Source organism: Nipponia nippon, unplaced genomic scaffold, assembly GCF_047370975.1.
Source record: "Nipponia nippon isolate SJK-2023a ecotype South Korea unplaced genomic scaffold, ASM4737097v1 scaffold_17, whole genome shotgun sequence".
In the NCBI taxonomy this organism is placed as follows: domain Eukaryota; kingdom Metazoa; phylum Chordata; class Aves; order Pelecaniformes; family Threskiornithidae; genus Nipponia; species Nipponia nippon.
Genome location: NW_028262333.1, coordinates 2,932,784 through 2,950,458, shown reverse-complemented (window position 1 = coordinate 2,950,458; position 17,675 = coordinate 2,932,784). Strand labels below are relative to the sequence as shown.

The following is a 17,675-nucleotide window of genomic DNA, read 5'->3' as shown; positions in this document are numbered from 1 at the left end:
GCCAGCCCCGGCGCTGCTCCTCCGTTTGCATCCAAGTTTTGCTGCCTCAGCACCGAGGGGGATTGATTTATTCATCAGCCTCTCCATCCCGCAGCAGCCCTGCAAGAAGGAGCGTCACGATGAGCTGCTGTGTGATGTGATGAGCGGCACGGCAGGGAGCGGGGTGGGCTCACCCCGAGGTGGCTCCCGGCTGACCCGCACCCCACCTGCCATGATGCCTGGGGGAAGAGGGACTCCCCAGGGTGGGAAATGTGAGCAGCAAACTCCCCCGGGGCTGCGCTGCTGAGCCCTTGCTCACACGCTAAGGCACGGCCATCCTGCACCCCCATTTCAGGACGGAGACGCAGGGCCCCCATTTTTCAGGAGATTGGATCCCAATGGCCAAACCTATTGCAAAGACGAGTCGCAAAGCGAGGAGCTGACCCCTGACAGCACCGGCCCCACAGCAACGCCAGGGGCTCAGCAGGAGCCATTCTGCGCACCCACAAACCCAAAGCAAAACCCAGGGCAAGGAGCGCTGTGCCTGCCTGCCGCGAAGCGAGGGCAGCAGCCTGCGGAGAGGGGCTGGGCAGGGGGAGGACGGGTCCCAGCCCTCCAGGCCAGTGGGGATCTCAGGAGTCCTCCCCCATCCTCAGGACACCCCGCGAGAGACCCTGGGCAAGGGCTTTGTAAGGTGCAACGGGGGGTCTCTGATTTGGGGAGCACCCCGAGACACCCAGAGATGCCCTGTCTAGAGACCCCTCCTCTGGGGGGACTGACAGTGCCGTGGGAGGGGAATCACTGGCGCCGGGGGAGGATGAATATTGGAGGGAATTGCTGGATGCGGGGGGCTGCCAGGTAGGGGGGCGGGGGGCTGGCCACGTACTGGGGAAACAAGGGTGGCCAAGAAATGGGGGGGGGGGGGGAGGGGGCCGGTACTGGGAGGCATGGCGAGGTACTGGGAGGTGGCTGTTATGGGCACTGGAGGTGGAACTGCTGGGGACCAGGGGCATGGCCTGGAGGGATGGGAGGGATGGATACTGGGAGGGATGCCTGGGTACTGGGGGGCAATTGGTGGGTGCTGGGGGGCATGGCCGGGTACCGGGGGGGGGGGTGGCTGGATAGCAGGGTAGTGGGGGGGATGGCTAGGTACCGCGGGGGCAATCCCCGGGAACCGAGGGGACCTGCCGGGCAGCGGGGGCAACCGCCGGGTACCGGAGGGGAATCACCGCTTGCGGGGAGGGAAGGCCGGGGCCGGCGGCTGCCGCCGGGGGCGCGGGGCGGGCCGGGGGCGGGCACGGAGCCGGCCCCGCCCGGGAGGCCGTGCGGCGGAGGGGGAGCCAGCACCGGGTCCCCCGGCCCCCCCGTAACCGCTACGGCTCCCGCCTCCCTTCCGGCGGCGGCTCCTTCCCTGCGCCGGGGGCGGACGGGGCGGACCGGAGCCGCACCGAGCCCAGGCAGGTGGGTGCGGGGCCGGGGCCGGGGCCGGGGCCGGGGGCGGGCCCGCCGTGCCGCAGAGCCCGGGGAGGCGGGGGGGGGGAACCGGGGACGGGGAGGGTGAACCGGTCCGCCGAGCCTCCCGGGGCCGCTGGCTTATGTAACGGGGCGGCGGCCGCGGGGATGTGGGATGCGGGATGCGGGATGCGGGGCAGGAGGATGCGGGGAGGGATGCAGGTGCGGGATGCGGGTGCAAGATGCAGGGCTGAGCGGTGCGGCCCCGGGCTGCCCCCCCCCGCCGCAGGGCTGGGGAGGGGGGGGACGCCGATGCGGAGGGGGTGGCGGGAGAAGGGCTGGCACCCCCCGGGCGGGGGTTTGCATCCCCCGACCCCCCCCTCCAGCCCCTCCGTGCCTGGGCATCCCTGCGGGGGGGCTCTGCAGAGCGGGGCCGTGGGCAGGGAGAGGAGGCGACCTGCTCCCCCCCCACCCCATGCCTGCACCCGGGGAGGCTCCACGGCAGCCTTCTGCTGTGGGGAGCTCCTGGTACCCTGCCGAGCTCTTCCCACGCCTCCCCATCACATCTCCCTCCTCCATCCTGCTCTCCGCGGCAAAGTCCAGCCACTCGTGGAGCATCCCAGCTGCACGGTCCCCTGCATGGTCCTCCGGTCCCCGGGCTGCAGCCCTTCTCTCCCCCCCGCACCATCCCTCCGGGATCCTTCCGATGCCCCACGCTCCGGCCCCTCTCCCCGCCGTGCCCCCAGCACCATGGCTGCAGCACACAGGGCAGGTGGCTGCCGTGATCCGGGCCTGGCAGCACGTGGTGGCACTGCCACCCGCATGGCACGAGCGTGACCGGGCAGCCGCTGCCCGAGGCAGGCAGTGCGGTGAGTCAGAGCAGCGGAGCAGGGCTGGCACCTTCGCTCAGGACAGGGCTGACGGCTCAGGGCTTCTCCGCACAACCAGGCGGGCTCGGTGGGCAGTGGCAGCTGCTGGCCAAGTTTGGTGAAGGAGCCGGAGCGATTCCGAGTCAAGCCGAGGTGCCGGGTTTGGCAAATAGAGGATGAGGAAGGATGGGCTGGGCTCGCAGAGCAGAGGGGTGTCCTTGTCGCCAAACCTGCCCGCATCCCCCCAAGGCCGCAGGATCCCGAGGGGTGCCAGGATGGGCTCTGATGGGGCTGGAGGAAACAGGGAGCTCAGCTCCCGGCCGGCAGCACTGCTCCGGGTGTCCGACCCTCACCATCCTGGGAAAAATGGAGACAGCTCAGCTGAGACAAACCGGCACAGAAAAATATCTCAAAGTCTCCCTTGGCGATGGGCTGAGTGTTTGTTTCTTCGATTGCCTCGCGTGATAACATTAGTATTGAAATGACCCCAACCAGACACAGCTATTAACACCTCGCAGCGCTGGAGGGTGATTGCGGTTCGCACCTTGGCTCTTCCCTGGGTTCCTGCAGAGGCTGCTGCCAGGCGCAGCCCGCCGGGCCCGCTGCTGCTTGTCGGGAGCCAAGGGGAGCCGCGTCGAGTTGCCCATCACAGTTTTACCACCGGAGCTGAGAGATCCCAGCGGAGGCCCAGTATTGCAGAGAAACCTTCTGGGGAAGAGATGGTGACCGCTGGCAGTGTGGCAGAGCTCCGCTCCCAGCGCTGGGCGCCCACGTGCCCCCACAGCCCAGAGAGCTGGAGAGGTCTGGTCTGGCACGGGCGCCGCAGCCTGGGCTGCCGCCTTTCCCACCGGCACGGAGCCCAAGCCCTCGGGCATCACGCGCTGCCCAAACAGCCGGGGCTGGACCCCCCTGCCCGGAGCAGGACCTTCCCAGTAGCCAGAGGATCTCTGCTCTTGCCCGCAGCCTCCACGTGTTCCTGGCCAGACCTCCCCATTTGTTCTTATGCCAGCATCATCCTCGAGTTTAAACGATCCTTCTCCCTCCCCGGTGTTTACTCGCCGGGTGTATTTATAGAGAGCAATCAGGCCTGCTCAGCCAGGGTAAACAAGCTGCGCTCCTGCGGGCTGCTCTCGCGTGAGCGCTCTCTGCTCGCTCGTCCCAGGAGCTTTCCCCTCCACCTCTCCTGGCTCCGCAGAGCCTTCCTGGCTGCAGAGACCCAGCCCGTGTGCCTCGTCCAGCCATGGGCTTTTCAGGCCATGCCTCTAGGCTCCAGCATATCTCTGGGTCACCCGGTGCCTCACCGGGAGCCACTGTCACCTTTTCCGTGCCATTCTGCACTGCGGGTGCCTGCTCCTGCTGTAAGCAGCCAGGCCAGCAGGTCCGTCCCTCCCCAGCTGGTGCCACCAGCTCCTGCTGTAACCCTCACCGGAGGCTCAGAAATATCATTCCTCTCAGCCAAATCCCAGAGCCCTGTGACGGTGTGACCCAAACCTGCCCCAGCCCACGGCAAGATGAAGTCTGCAAGAGGCATTGAGATTTTTGAGGCTGAGGGTCTGCTTTTCGAAGGCACGGCAGGTTGGCTCAGCTACAGGACCCCAACTGGGAAATGCCTTTGGGGGCTGCCCACCACAGCATGGCACCCCGAGCCCTTTGCACCCCTGCCTGAGAGCCAGGATGGTGCACTGCTGGCACCGAGTCCTGTTTGCAGATATTTTGCCCAAGCGTCGTGGCTCTGAGCCTTCTTTCGCACCCCGGTGCCCAGACACAAAGCTGATGCCAACCCCAAGGCAGGTCACGAGAGCATTTCCCTTAGGCAGGAGAGGTGCTTGGAGATGTGGCCCAGAGTTTCCCAGCCCGCACCCCCCGCTGCTTCCTTTCCCCAGCCCTCCTCTGCAGACATTTGGACAAGCTCAGCTATAAAGCAGGGTGCTGAGAGCCAGAGGTGCCAAAGCAGAAGAGCTGCGGACTCGCTAATGGTCTCATCTCGAGCATTAAGTTTTCCCTGGATACTGTCTCGTGTCCAGCCCTCAGCTGGGTAAAAGCAGCCCTGCCAGTGCCTGAGCACACCGCAGTCCCCGAAGCTGGGGGTGTCCTGGGACCATCACCCTGCCCTTCCCTGTCCGCTGCTTTTGGCTGCGGTTAGTGTCTGGTTGCGGGGACAGACAGACTGAGCTAGAGCAGCTGTCCAGGTGAGATGTATCTTCATGGTACTGGCAGGCTCTGCCCATTGCAAAGGCAGGAAAAAAAACCCACTTCAATCTGTCTCGGGAAAAAAAAAAAAATACCCTGCAGGGATCAGAGCAGCACCCCCCAGGACCCTCTGCATCCTCTCGGGTCCCCAGGCGGGGGGTCCCCACTCTTCCCACCCTCTGGGGTTTCAGCACAGAACAGCTGATTTGCACCCCAGGCCGTGGCTGACAAAGCAGGGGACTGACCCTGTCCCAGCCCAGCTCGTCTCCTTGGCGCTGAGCTGTCTGGAAACCAGCCACCCCCAGGCACGCGTCCCCGCAGCGCGCTGCAGCCCGCCTTACCCCGCTCCTCAGCCTTCCCACATCCCGAAGGAGGCAGTGGTTGTCCCCAGCAAAGGTCACCTTCACGCTGCTGCTGAGCCCTTTCCAGGCTGAGCTTTTAGCGCTGCGGTTCCCAGGGAAGCAGTCACAGTTCTGGGGTCTCCTCGAGGATCCCACTGGGGACCCTCTGCCCCTTCTCCGCAGCCCCCAGAGCCCGGGGTCCCCTGGGTGAGCCTGCACCCTCCCCAAACCCATGCTGCGCCCGGGAGCTGGCAGTGTCTCCTGCCCCCGGGGCTGGGACAAGGCATCCCTGCTCTGTAATGCTTTTAAAAATGCAGGCTCCATCCATCCCAGCCCATGCTCCTCCAGCGTCACTGCTTGCCTGTGTTTCCCCTTGCTCCCCTGGGTCATATATTTATCTCCAATTTGCCAAAGCCTCCCTCATTCCCCAGGGTGGAGGAAAAGCCTTTGCTCAAAGGCAGGATGAATTTGTAACTTCCCCAGGAACCCGCTCCCCCCAGTCGCAGAGCAAATCACACTCGTGGCACCCATCACGGCGGCACCAGCCGCACCGCAAGGACGGGCCACCCCGAGAAATGGCCAGCGCGGCACCCAGCACCCTGGTACCTGGGTCTCTGCACAGCCCCTGCCCAGGCCAGCATCCCCCAGGAGCATCCCCCGGGTCTCCCCGAGCATCGCAGGGGGATTTCAAGGTCGTTCAGGGAAGGGACAAGATCCCTGGGCAGAAGCTTCCTGAGGTCCGGCAGAAGTGGGGAGCCTGGAGCAGGTCCAGGCTTTCTCAAATTGCAAAGTCTGAGCAAGGGCTTTTGTTTGGTGGCTTGTTTTAACTTGCCATTATGTTCTCTGAAGAAGAAATTCATCATTTGCAGGCTGAGGAAGGCAGAGTTAATGTGAAATTTTAAAACCCTCAAAGAGTTGAGAGCCCTCTAAATATTTAATGAAGGCATCCAAACTGCCGGGTGTGTGCAGAGATGGCCAGGAGCCCTCTGCCAGCAGCGGAGGTGGTGTCGCTGATCTGGGAGAGGAGCAAAGGCCCTGACGGGCTGCCACCTCCTGCAGCCTGTCACCCTCCGCACGCCCCGCTGGGCTCCCACTTGTGGGGAGATGGTGTGTCTTGGCAGCAGGTTGCTCCCATCCTTGGATGTCGGGATGCAGGGGGGTGCAGAGACCCACCCAGGCCCCCCGGGTGCAGGGAGAGGGCAGCAGGGAGTGGTGTGCTCTGTCCATCACACATCAAGTGATTCTGCTTTGTCCACCCCGTCCAGTCCTGGGGCCCCACCACGGAGCTGATCCTCTCACTGTCGGTGTCTCCTGCAGGCCCTGCTCTCCCTGCGATGCCCAGCCACCCCCGCGAGGTCCTCAGCCCCCTGCGTTAGGTGCCGAAGCCCGCGGACGCCCGGCGCTGCACGCACCAAGGTAGGCAGCGCTGCCACGGCCACGGTGCAGCCATGGGATGGAGCGGGGGGTGCAGAGGTAACACCTGGGGCTGTTTCAGCAGAGCTCCCCAGGATGGGGGGGTTCATCAGGGGCATCCTGATGAGACCCCGGTGCAGAGCAAGAGGCGTCCAGACCCGCTCAGGACCAGGCTGTGGCCATGGGAGGCGGGAGCAGCTCAGGCTCCAGGGCAGGTGCCTGGGGACCGTGGCAGGTGACGGTGACTGTGGAGCTGGCACAGGGCCAGGGCTTTCTTTCTTTCTTTCTTTCTTTCTCTTTTTTTTTTTTTTTTTTTTGCCTTTGAAAGCCCCCAGATGGGAAAGGTACGCGCCAAACCCCACTGCAGGCAGCCAAGAATGAATTTTCTGGCCAGAGCCCCAGCAGCTCTTGGAGCGGCGCCGTGCCCGTCCGGCGTCACGCCGCAGCGGAAACCCCGAGCGCAGGCAGGCTGGGGGAGGTCTCAGCCAGGGTGGGCAGTGAGCCCCCCACCCATCCCAGCTGCCCCCCGGTGCGAGGGTCTCACCCCTCCCAGCGCCCCAAGCCAGGGCAGCGCAGACTCATCCCACTCCCACCGAGCTGCAGCTTGGCTGGAGCCCAGACACCCAGATGTCCCCCCCCACGCCGCCACGGAGCCCCCACCATGCAGCCGTCTGCTGCCGTCGGAGGACAGGGTGTCCCTGGTGTTGTGGTCCTCGGCTGGCTCTGTTGCCCAGGGCACGGGGCATCTCAGCTCCCAAACCTCCCCTCTCATGGGCTGCGATGGGCCCTTCTCCCCCAGGACAGCAGATGCTCTCCCAGGGCCGAGCTGGGAGTTTGGGTAGAGCTGGACCAGCCGTGACGGCATCCCTGCTCCCCAGCCTCGGTGGTGCAGCGGGGCTTAAAGCACCCCAGGCTCTCTGCCCTCGTCTCGGGAGCCCCAGAGAGCTTGCAGGATCTTTGCAAAACCAGCACAAAGCTGAACCCCAGAGGAGCAGCACCTGGGGTCTCATTTTTGAGGGTGCTTCGGCTGGAGAGGGGATGGGCAGGGGCTGCTGTTGCTCTGCTGTGATCTGGATGCCTAGTCTTGAGCTAATCATGCCCTTGTCCTTCATGCCTTTCCCCTGCCAGTGAAATGAGGGTGGGTATAACCCCTCCGAGGCTTTCGGCGGGGAGCGGGTGCCCAAATTCCATCCTGACATGGAGCCAGGAGGGGACCCTTGGGCATCTGCTCCCCGCACAGTCCTGACCACCTCCATCGTCGGCACCTGCGCAGGCCCTGCATGTCCCCGCCAGGGCAGCAGGGATGGAAATCAGTACGTGCACGGGCTGGCTCCTTCCCCAGAGGCGATAGCTGGGGCAATGGGGAGGGACGGGGAGGCAGCGCGGGTGCTCCCCGAGCAGTGCCTGGTGTGCTGTGCCCAGCTCCGCTCCACGCCGGCCCCTGCAGAGTGGTGCGGGTGTGTGTGCCTGCCATAAATATTGATGGGGTGGACTCAGTGCAAGTGTGCCTTTATATACGGCGATTGGGATGTAAATGCTATAAGTACCTGCTGCGTGGGCAGGAGAAAGCGGTGTAGGTGATAGCACCGAGGCTGAGTGCACGGCGGCTTTTTTACAGGGAGGTGGGATCCATCCTGCGTGGGGTGGGGAGGTGGGAAACGGCCGGGTGAGTAACCCCAGGGGTCATAAACCTGTTTGGGGAACTGGCCAGACCCACAGCAAGCCTAAATCTTCCAGCTGAGACTGCAGCGAGGCACCGCGGCTCCCACAGCCCACTCCCCGCACAGCCACGCCAGGATAAACAGCGAGAGGCTGCAGTGCCTCTGTTTAATAATGCATGGCACAAAGACACCGGACGCACGCCGGGAGCCGGGAGCAGCGGGGACGGAGTCGCCACTGCGGCGCTTGGCCAGCAGGGTCCATCCTGACATCCCCCGGTGCTCACGGGGCAGCGGGCAGCTGCGGCGTGGTGGTGTGCCATGGCCCTGGCAGAGCTATGGGGACGCGGACACCTCGGGGCTCTGGGTGGCCCTGAGACTGGGGCTGGGTGAGCCGAGCTCCCCGTCGCAGGGCACAGAGCAGCGGTGGCAAAGCCAAGGCACTTGGTCACGCAGTGGCTGAGATCCCCGCCGTGCTGGATGCTTCTTAGCTGGAGCCTGGAGCTGGGTCCCTGTCCTCTTGGGTGCTCTCACTGGGAGATTCAGCCCCTCCGTCACACTCTCTCCCACAGATGTAGGCGTAGATGGTCTTTTTGGGGAACTCTGGAGGGCTGAGCAGCACTGGGAGCACCCCTCCCACTCCGGCATCCTCCTGGGACACCACCGTGCTGGGAACAACTGGAAGCCGTGGGCTCAGTCCCCTCCTCGCCCCATCCCTCCTTCAGCTGCGGCCCCCCCGGCTCGCACGCCAGCTGCCGTGCCCGGGAGGAGCAGGCGCACGCTGGGGCCCTGCAGGCACCGGTTCACAACCAGCTCCTGCAAACGGCCCCCCCGGGGGGACGCACGCGTCCCTCGTTGCGTGCAGTGTCGTGATCCGGCCCTGCCGACCATCTGCCACAGCAGCTTCCCGCCACCCACTCCCCGGCCCACGCTGCGCCCCGCGGCACGGAGCCGGGCAGGGCTGGGCTGGGGGTGCCCAGCGAGCCCCCCCACCCCGCAGGCAGGAGCCCGGCAGGAGGGGGCAGACGGGTCGGCGGGAGCGATGCCGACGGGGCTGTGGGAGAGATGCAGATGGGTCTGCAATACCGATGCCGAAGGGGCCGTGGTATTAATGCAGACGGGCCCGTGATAGTGATGCAGGAAAAGCCGCAGCATCAGCCCGGAGCCCCTCTGGCTGCAGGGGCCCTTTGCTGCGCCCGTGCAGAGCAGGGCACGGGGAGGGCAGCAGGCAGGAGCCTCCCCATCCAGCCAGCACAGCCCGGAGCCAGGGAGACCCTCAGGGCATGGAACCAGCAGAAGTCATCCCAGGAGGGTGGCTCCAGGATGGATTTGGCCCATTTTGTCTGTCCCTCACTGGTGAGCTCAGGGGCCCCTGCCACCCCCGGCCCCCTGCCATCGCGGTGCTGCTCCCACAGTTGGGCAGAGCATCACGGCAGAGCTGGGGTCAAGCCGCAGCAGGAGCCCACCTCCCTCCCCGCCAGCCCCAGGACTCATGCCACGCTCCCATGCCAGCCCCGTGGTGAGACCCTGGTGTGGGGGGGATAATGGGGGACAAGGTCCTGGGGGGGCTGTGACGTGCTGCAGGGACAGAGCGGTGGCCCCGGCATCCCCAGGGGCTGAACGTGGGTGGCTTTGAGCACTGCACGCTCGCCTTGAGCGGTGTCACCGGCAGGAGGGACAGCAGGGGTGGCAGGGGCTGTCCCTGCGCTCTGCGCGCCCTCACCGCGCTCAGCCGCTGCTCTGGGTGGTCCAGCCACAGCCTGACGCTACAGCAGGCCGGTGCCTGTCCCCGTCCCCAGCCCCGCCAGGTGCCAGCCCCAAGGGGCCGGGGCTGCTCTTCGGATGCTGCAGCTGCTGCATGTTTTGTGCTGCTCTTCCCCTTCTCCCCGCTGCTGTTTTTGTTTTGTTTAAGAGGCTGGCTTACGAATTTTAAACAGGCTCCTGAAAAACCCAATTACCTCCAGGAGACAACCTGATAAAAGCTGCCTAAGTGGCACTGTGGAAATCGCCTTGTGCAACAGCCGAGGGAAAACCAACATAACAAAGCCTTTGGAAATGGAGTTAACCACTTTTAATCCCTCGGTGCCATGAGAAGGACCAATAATTATTTTCTGCAGAGATGGAGGGGGGGAAATAAGTAAAATGACTGTCCTGTGCTAATGGGTGGCAGCAGGTCGGGCTGGTGCGCCGCAGGGATGGGTGCAGGTACTCAGGCACCCGCTTCCCTCTGCCCGGGAGCTTTGCAAGGGCCCGCAGAGGCTGTGACCTTGCAGGGTCCCCGTGGGGCTGCGAGGCCCGGGGACGATGCTGGCAGCGGGGTGGGCAGGTGCCGCTCAGAGCGTCGCTGGCGGCGGATGCGGTGGGCGATGTGGCAGCGGCAGCCAGCCCCGTGCCTTTTCCCCAGGCGCCGGCGGGGAGCAGAGCAAGGCACTGCTGGGGCCCTGGCACCCGCGCCGGCTCCGTCCCTGCCGCGCTGCCCCCGCGAGCCAGCATGGAGGCGACTCGCAGGACTTGGCAGCGCTGAGAGCTTCCTCCTCCATCTGGCCACCGCGCTACCCCCCATCCCTCCCATCCCTCCCCGTCCCTTCCCTTCCTGCCTCCCCCGGCAGCTCCAGGGAGCCACCCGGCAGGTGACACTGCCCAGGACAATGCCAGGGGACCGCTGTGCCTAAGGAGTGCCCGTGCCAGGCACAAGCAATCTCCCAGCACCGGGAACATCCTCCAAACACCTGCCAGAGCCAGCTTGGCTCTGGGGCTGCGCGGGTCCCGTCCCGGGAGCAGGGGTGTCCGCAGGGGTGTGCGGGGCAGGAGGACGGAGGCGATGCCCAGCGCTGGTGACGAGCCCCCGCTGCCCTTCCCACAGGATCCCGGCCAGCAGGGCAGAGCTGGGCACCCACCAGTCCGTCAGCTGCGGTTGCGCTGCCGGCACCGGCAGCAGGAGTGCCGGGGCAGCTGGCCACAGCTCACGTCAGCCTCGTGCTTCCCGCAGCAGCAGGGACGGGGGCTGCTTTGCCCACCTCCCCCCGGCCACCCCGCGTGGGATCCCACGCTTGGGGACCACGCTCCAGGCCACCAAGCCCCAAGGAGGGCAAGCCCGGCTTAGCGCTGGGCGCTGGCACAAGGGATGGCCCTGCCAGCTTGGCCACAGCTCATACTGGGAGCAGTCCCCAGGCACGCTGGGAGCTACTGGGGGAGGATGCGCGTAATGAGCCAAGGCATCTCCAAAGATTGAAAGACTCAAGGACCCATCCCAGGAACAAAAGGAGGCGTTTGTCAGGCGCTGAGAGACGGGCTCGTTAATTCCTCCTGGCTGTCACACTTATCTGTAATGAATTTGTGCTCTGCTGTATTATTTTTAATACAATAGGAGCGGTGCTGCCCGCCCACCGCCCGGCTGCCGGGAGCGCTGACGTCAGTGCCCAGAGCAGGGCTGCCGCAGGACGGACGGACGGACGGACGGGCCAAGCGCAGGCCTGTCCCGCTGCCCACGTGCCTGGCCCTCCAGGTGCCGGCGGGCAGAGCGGGGCTGGGCGCGAGGGCAGGAGGCATTTTTTCCGTGGAAGTGGAAAAAGGAGTTGTTGGTGGAAGGAGTCTGTGGGCTTGGGGCTGGCGGAGATGGGGTGCGCCGGGGGGATTTGGGGGAGCGGTGAACAAGAGGACCGTGTCCTCGATGCGTTGTCCCTGTGCCAAGACAGGGCAGGAGCCGGCAGCGGGGGCACACACGCGGCTCTGCTGGTGCTGCGTCCCTGTAGAGGTGGGGGCTGGCACAGGCGTGGCGTGGCTCTGGCCCCCCCAGCTGCAGGGTGGCTCCCCGCTGCTGCCCCGCGTCCCGCATCGCCCCGTCCTCCCCACCGCCCCGTCCTCCCCACCGCAGCCCCAGCAGCGCCCAGCAGCACCAGCAGCATCTCTGCAGCCTGCACCACCAGGCATGTGGGGGCAACCGCAGCCCATCCCAGCTCCCCGCAGCCTCCCACATGCAGGAAAGGGGGGGGTCCCCAAAATGACCCCCCACACAGACCCTCTCCAGCACTTTTCCGGGCCATAGCCACGAGCATCCCCGCAGGGTTGCTCCTCCAGAGCCTCACCATTAAACACCAGAGATCCCCAAAGCCTGGCTCAGAGCACCACTAATCTGATTTGCAAAGGGCTCGTCTTGGTTCTAATAACGCAGGGCTGGATTAATTAGGAGGCGCCGGCTGCTCCTCTGTGGGGTGGCGGGGCCGGCGGTGGGGCATGCGCCCGTCCCCAGCGCCTCTCTGTGCACTGGGACGAGGATGGGAGATGCGGGGGACCCCGGTCCCGCAACCGGCGGGGGGGGGGGGGGGGGGCAGGGGGGGTTGCAGGGGCCCCTCTCCCTTTGGGCAGGCGCAGGGGGGCCAGGCAGGGGGGTGCCCCCCGTTTCCTTCTCGGGGACCCCTCGCTGAAGGGGGTCCTGAGCTCTGCGGGCACCGTGGCCTCGAGGCCACCACGCAGCCCCTCCCCTGCCCCTCGCCCACCATGGGACCCCCCCGGGGAGGGGAGCAGCACCCAAACTCCAAAGCCGGGGCCTGCGGGCGGCGGCCGTTGGCGGAGGGGGCGGGATGATTTATCAGGGACTTTAATTAAACTCCCGCAGCCGCCCTGCACCGCTGCGGAGGGGTCGGGGTGCTGCGGCTCGGGGTGCGGGGTGAAGGAGCGGGGGGATGCGGGATTTGGGGGGGGGGGGAGCTCCCCGGTGGCTCCGGCTAATTAACGCCTGGTTTCACCCATTAATTGCCGCGGAGGTGAATCATTAACCCCGCGCAGGACGCGCCATCCCTCCGCTGCGGGAGAGCGGGGCGGGGGGGGCCCGTCCGCATCCCGGGAGCGACGCGGGGCTCCCCGCCCCCCCCCCCCCGGCACCGGGACGATTTCCCGGGGGGGGTCCCGCACCCATCCATATCCCCCCCCCCCCCTCCGTGGGGGCCGGGCTGCGCGGTGCGGGGCGGAGGGTGTCGCCCCGGGCGGGCCCACGCGTGTCGCCGGGGGCGGGCGGGGGCCGGGCAGCGGCGGGGCGGGGCGGGCCGGGAGGGCGGAGCGGCGGCAGCGGAGAGCGGCGGCGGAGCCGGTGAGTGCCGCGCCGCGCCGGTGCTGAAGGGACAGCGCCGCCGCTGCGGCACCGGGCGGCCCCGGGCGGCGGGCGGGGCCCCGCGGCGCCTCCACCAAGGCGGGGGGGGACCCCGCGGCACCGCGTCCCCTGCGCGACCCCCCCGGCTCCCGTGTCCCTGCGCCCCCCGTGTCCCCGGTGTCCCCTGCGCAACCCCCCCCCCGCCCGTGCGTCCCCCCCGGGCTCCGCACCCCCGCGCGGTCGCAGGTCCCGTCCCCCCCCGTCCCGTCCCGTGTCCCCGCTGTCCCCCGCCCTGCCGGCGCCCCCCCGTGTCCCCTGCGTCGCTGCAGCCCGTGCGGCCGCGGTGTCCCGGTGCCTGCCGGTGTCCCCCCCGCGGCTGCTGTGTTCCCCGTGTCCCTGCACCCCCCGCTGTCCCCCACGTACCCCGGTGTCGCTGCGTGTCCCCCCCACGCGGTTCCGGTGTCCCCCCCCGTGTCCCAACGGCCTCCGCTGTCCCCTGCACCCTCCCTGCGGCCCTGGTGTCCCCACGTCCCCGCTGTCCCCTGAGCCCCCCCCCCGCCGGTGCCGCGGGGTGCCCGGGGCTGGGAGCAACAAACTTCCCCGGGTCCCGGTTCGTGGAGCCCCCCCGCAGCCCCGCGGGGTCCCGGGGAGCCGGGGTGGGGGGGACCCGCGAGGCTGCGGCACCCACCGGGTGTGCGCACACACATGCACACACCGCAAACTGCACGCCCGGGGTTGTGAGCACAGCCTGCGGCCCCGCACACACACGCAGGGCACGCGGGGGGCACGGGCACACACCCCCCTCGCACACACACACACACACACACACAGCACCCCCGATCCCCACACACACACACACAGAGCATGCAAACAGCCTGCAACACCCCCACACGTACACACACGCGGCACAGTCTGCAAATTTGTGTGCGCACCCGCCCGTACAGCCTGCAAACCCACGGACCTGCACACAGAGCCCCCCGCCCGCAAACGCAGCCTGCAAACCCCCACAGCGTGCAAACACAGACACGCGCAGCGCACGCAAACACAGCCTGCAAGCCTCAGCGCGCACGCAAACGCGCACCCCTTGCAAGCCCTTGCACACACATCCCCAGAGCTTGCAAACCCCCAAACTCCCGCACGCGCACACTCAAAGCTTGCAAACGGGCTGCAAACCCGCACGCCCTGTGGGGCGCACACAGCTTGCAGCCCCGCAAACTTACACACGCGCACGCGCGCATGTGCACACCCCCCGTGCAAACACAGCCTGCGGCCACCTGCGAACACACCTCTTGCCCAAACACAGCTCGCAGGTACAGCTCACGTGCACGCAGCGCACACAAACACGGCATGCACACGCACACGCGCCAGCGTGCACACACGGTGCCCCTGCGCGCTGTCACCCATCCCCAGCACCCCATGGGGATCACACACAGAGTCACCGGCTGCTGCCTACAACCCCCAAACACTGTCACAACCTGCCAACAGCCTCTTCATCCCTCTGCAGAGCACATGCATGGCGACAGACACCGACACACGCACGCACACGCAGCACCCGGTGTCCGGCTGCGCCGCGCTGGCATCCCCAGTCAGGGTCCGTCCCCCCACCCTCAAAGCAGAGGCGTGCAGCGGGTGGTGGCGTGGTGGGTCCCCATCCCGCCAGCCCCCAGGCAGCACCCCGGGGCTCCTGCTGCCCCACCGAGGGCAGTGCCGGGGTGGAAAGTCCCTCCGCAGGTCCCCAAGGCCAGCGGGGATGTGGGGAGGGTGCCGAGGGGAGCAGGCACTGCCAGCAGGCAGCTCTGCCCACCCTCTGCCTGCAGACCCCAAAAGCTCCCTCTGCCCACCCTGGAAGGTGTTTGGGGCTGGAGATGCAGAGAGTGCGTCCTACAGCCCAAGGGACCGTCCCGTCCCTCGTGCCTGAGCGGTGGGGACCCTGCGCACGGCGTCCCCAACCGCGTCCCTCTCTGCCCACGCAGGTGGCCCTGGTCGGCGAGCCCGGACGGCAGTGGATGAGAGCTGGGCGCTGGCCTAGCCACACGCGCACACCGGCACCATGGACTTCGTCATGAAGCAAGCGCTGGGCGGTGAGTGGGTGCTGTCCCCGCACAGGGTCCCCTTTCCGGGAGCGATGCCGGCCTGGCACCCCGGGGAGCACAGCGGGAGGGACATGGCGGGGGCACAGAGCCGTGGGGAGAGCTGCCGGCAGTGGGGAGCTGCTGCTGGAGCCCTCCGGGGCTCCCATTCCCAGCACCGGCAGCGCCTGGCTGGGGAATCCCTGCTCTCCCGCCGCTAAGTGGGATTCCCCAGCGGGTCCCCTGGGTGCCAGCGCCGAAGGAGCTGACGCCAAACTAGGGCAGCGCAGCCAGCCCGCGGCACTCCACATCCCCGGAGCCTGTCTGCAGCCGGCTTTGGTGCGGGTGGTCCTGGGGACATCCCGGGTCGTCCTTGCCGGGGGGCTCCATGCCCTCCCTGCCTCTGCGGGGGCTTCGGCAGCCAGCGCCAGGCTGCAGCGCCCTTGGGGACCGGCTGATGGTCTTGTGCTGTGCAGGGGCCACCAAGGACATGGGGAAGATGCTGGGGGGCGAGGAGGAGAAGGACCCCGACGCGCAGAAGAAGGAGGAGGAGAGGCAGGAGGCCCTGCGCCAGCAGGAGGAGGAGCGGAAAGCCAAGCACGCCCGCATGGAAGCCGAGCGGGAGAAAGTCCGGCAGCAGATCCGTGACAAGGTGGGCACACGCCTCCCCTGCGCCCACCCCTGCCCGCGGCACCCGGGGGGTGGACATGGCCGGGGAGGAGGGTGGCCCGAGGCGGCGGTGATGGGCACGGGGCACAGCGCGAGCAGCACCCGCTGCCTGCCCTGCTGAGGGCCTGCGTCCTCGCAGTACGGGCTGAAGAAGAAGGAGGAGAAGGAGGCGGAGGAGAAAGCCGCGCTGGAGCAGCCGTGTGAGGGCAGCCTGACGCGCCCCAAGAAAGCGATCCCGGCGGGCTGCGGGGACGAGGAGGAGGAGGAGGAGGAGAGCATCCTGGACACCGTCCTCAAGTACCTGCCCGGCCCGCTGCAGGATATGTTCAAGAAGTAACAGCACCGCCAACCCTGCCATGGGGTGCTGGGGCATGGGCGCCCTCTCCCCTCCCACCCCTCCATCAGTTCCCCTGGCCTCGGGGGTGTCCCCACACCCCCTCCCGCCCTTTCCCCCACCCAGACCAAAAACCCGCCCCGTCCCGTCCAGGCAGGGCCCCCCTACCACGCCGTGCCAAAGGGGAGCGGCCCTGGCTGGACAGGGCGAACCGGGACCAAATGCACTGATGTAACCTCGCGGCAGGCTGGGGGCACCCCAGGTCCTACCGGCCCCCCCGGGGTGGCTCCCTGTGCCCCCTGCCCTGCCCCTCCTGCCCTCCCAGGGGACCCTGGCAGGCCTCCGCTCGCCTGCCCTCGTCCCCAGCACTGCCATCCCCCTGCCCCGTCCCGCCCTGGGCCAAGCCCAAAGCACAAAGCCAGGCGCCCTGCCCGCAGCTCCCCCTTCCCCGGTCCCCGGGCACGGGGGTCCCCCGGGGCTGCCCGGTGTGCCCCAGCATCGGGGGGTTGGAGGGGACCCCCCCCTCCCCGCATCTCTGGCCCCATAGTTAAAGCCATATCAGTTAGACTGCAATACTTCAGCACCGGGAGGAGCGGGCGCCACGCTCCGCCGACCATGTACAAAGGCACGCGCGGGGCAGGGACCCCCCTGCCTCGTCCCCCCCTGCCCCGTCCCCGCCGTCCCCACCGCTCGCTCGTCCGCGTCTCGGCCCCGCTGGCCTCCCCCCGTCCTCGCATTAGTGTCCGTGTGCCAGGGTGCGCCCCGTCGCTCCGTGCGTCCTCGTGTCCCGCTGCTCGCGCTCCCGCATCCTCGCTGTCCCCGGGGCCACCCGCAGCGCTGAGCCCAAAGCCCCCCGCCGCGCTGCCGGGGGCCCCCCGCTCTGCCCCCTGCAATAAAGCCAGCGCGGGGCCGAGGGCTGCTGGGCCAGTCCCAGGCTGGGAGCGCTCAGCTGCCCCCCACCCGACGCTGGCCACACGGGTCCCCTGGGCCTGGGAAGGGATCCCTGGGCAAGCGCCCTGGGCTTGTCCCAGGAGCCGCTGCTTGCACCCCAATGTGGGGGCATTCCCTCACCCCGGCCCGGCCCTTGCCACACCGTGCTCCCCCGTCCCCGTGCTTCCTCCACCGCAGCCCCCCGCTGCTCACCAGGGCCCTCCCCGGGAGGCGGCGGGCGGCTCGGGGCCCCCGCAGACATGCTGTGACCATCCTGCTCGAACTAGTCTTTGACAAACTAATAAAATAAAGAGATTTGTACATTGCTCCGGCCTCTTCTCAGCCATTGCTTCCCGGGGGCCCCGCACCAGCTCCCTCGCCCCTCCATCCTCCTCAGGGCTGAGACCTGGCAGCTCATCACACGCCACAGGGCCCACCCTGGGCAGCACCCAAGCCAGCCCACAGGCAAAGGGAGAGGCCACATGTGAATCCCAGGGCCCTGCTCAGCCCAGCTGCCTCCCCACACCCCCGTGTCCACCCTGCAGGCGCCCTCTCCGGGGTTGGGGACAAAAGGGATGGGTGCTGGAGGGCCCCACCCCACAGGCATGGCAGGGGGGCTTCTGCCCCTTCCCTGACTCTGGGACTCCCCTCACAGGGATACCCCTGGGGTACAAGGGCTGTTTCT

The 17,675-nt window shown here is 67.6% G+C and overlaps 1 protein-coding gene across 2 annotated transcripts; it reads left to right on the top strand.

Annotated features, from left to right (window-relative positions):
• The first annotated feature begins 1,282 nt into the window (after positions 1-1,282).
• On the top strand, positions 1,283-17,316 carry CPLX2 (complexin 2). 2 transcript variants are annotated; one of them, XM_087753527.1, is made up of 5 exons: positions 1,283-1,440; positions 6,149-6,247; positions 14,962-15,069; positions 15,534-15,709; positions 15,866-17,316. In XM_087753527.1, exons 3-5 carry the CDS (start codon positions 15,039-15,041, stop codon positions 16,061-16,063), a joined length of 405 nt encoding a protein of 134 aa, XP_087609653.1. In that variant the 5' UTR covers positions 1,283-1,440; positions 6,149-6,247; positions 14,962-15,038; the 3' UTR covers positions 16,064-17,316. The 2 variants fall into 2 exon arrangements, with proteins under 2 accessions (XP_087609653.1, XP_087609654.1); XM_087753528.1 differs by lacking the exons at positions 1,283-1,440; positions 6,149-6,247 and adding an exon at positions 12,918-12,988.
• The last annotated feature ends 359 nt before the right edge of the window (positions 17,317-17,675 follow it).

Coding starts and splice junctions, on each gene's coding strand:
- CPLX2 (XM_087753527.1), top strand. CDS start 15,039: ATGGACTTCGTCATGAAGCAAGCGCTGGGCG. Junction 15,070..15,533: donor CATGAAGCAAGCGCTGGGCG/GTGAGTGGGTGC, acceptor TGTGCTGTGCAG/GGGCCACCAAGGACATGGGG. Junction 15,710..15,865: donor GGCAGCAGATCCGTGACAAG/GTGGGCACACGC, acceptor GCGTCCTCGCAG/TACGGGCTGAAGAAGAAGGA.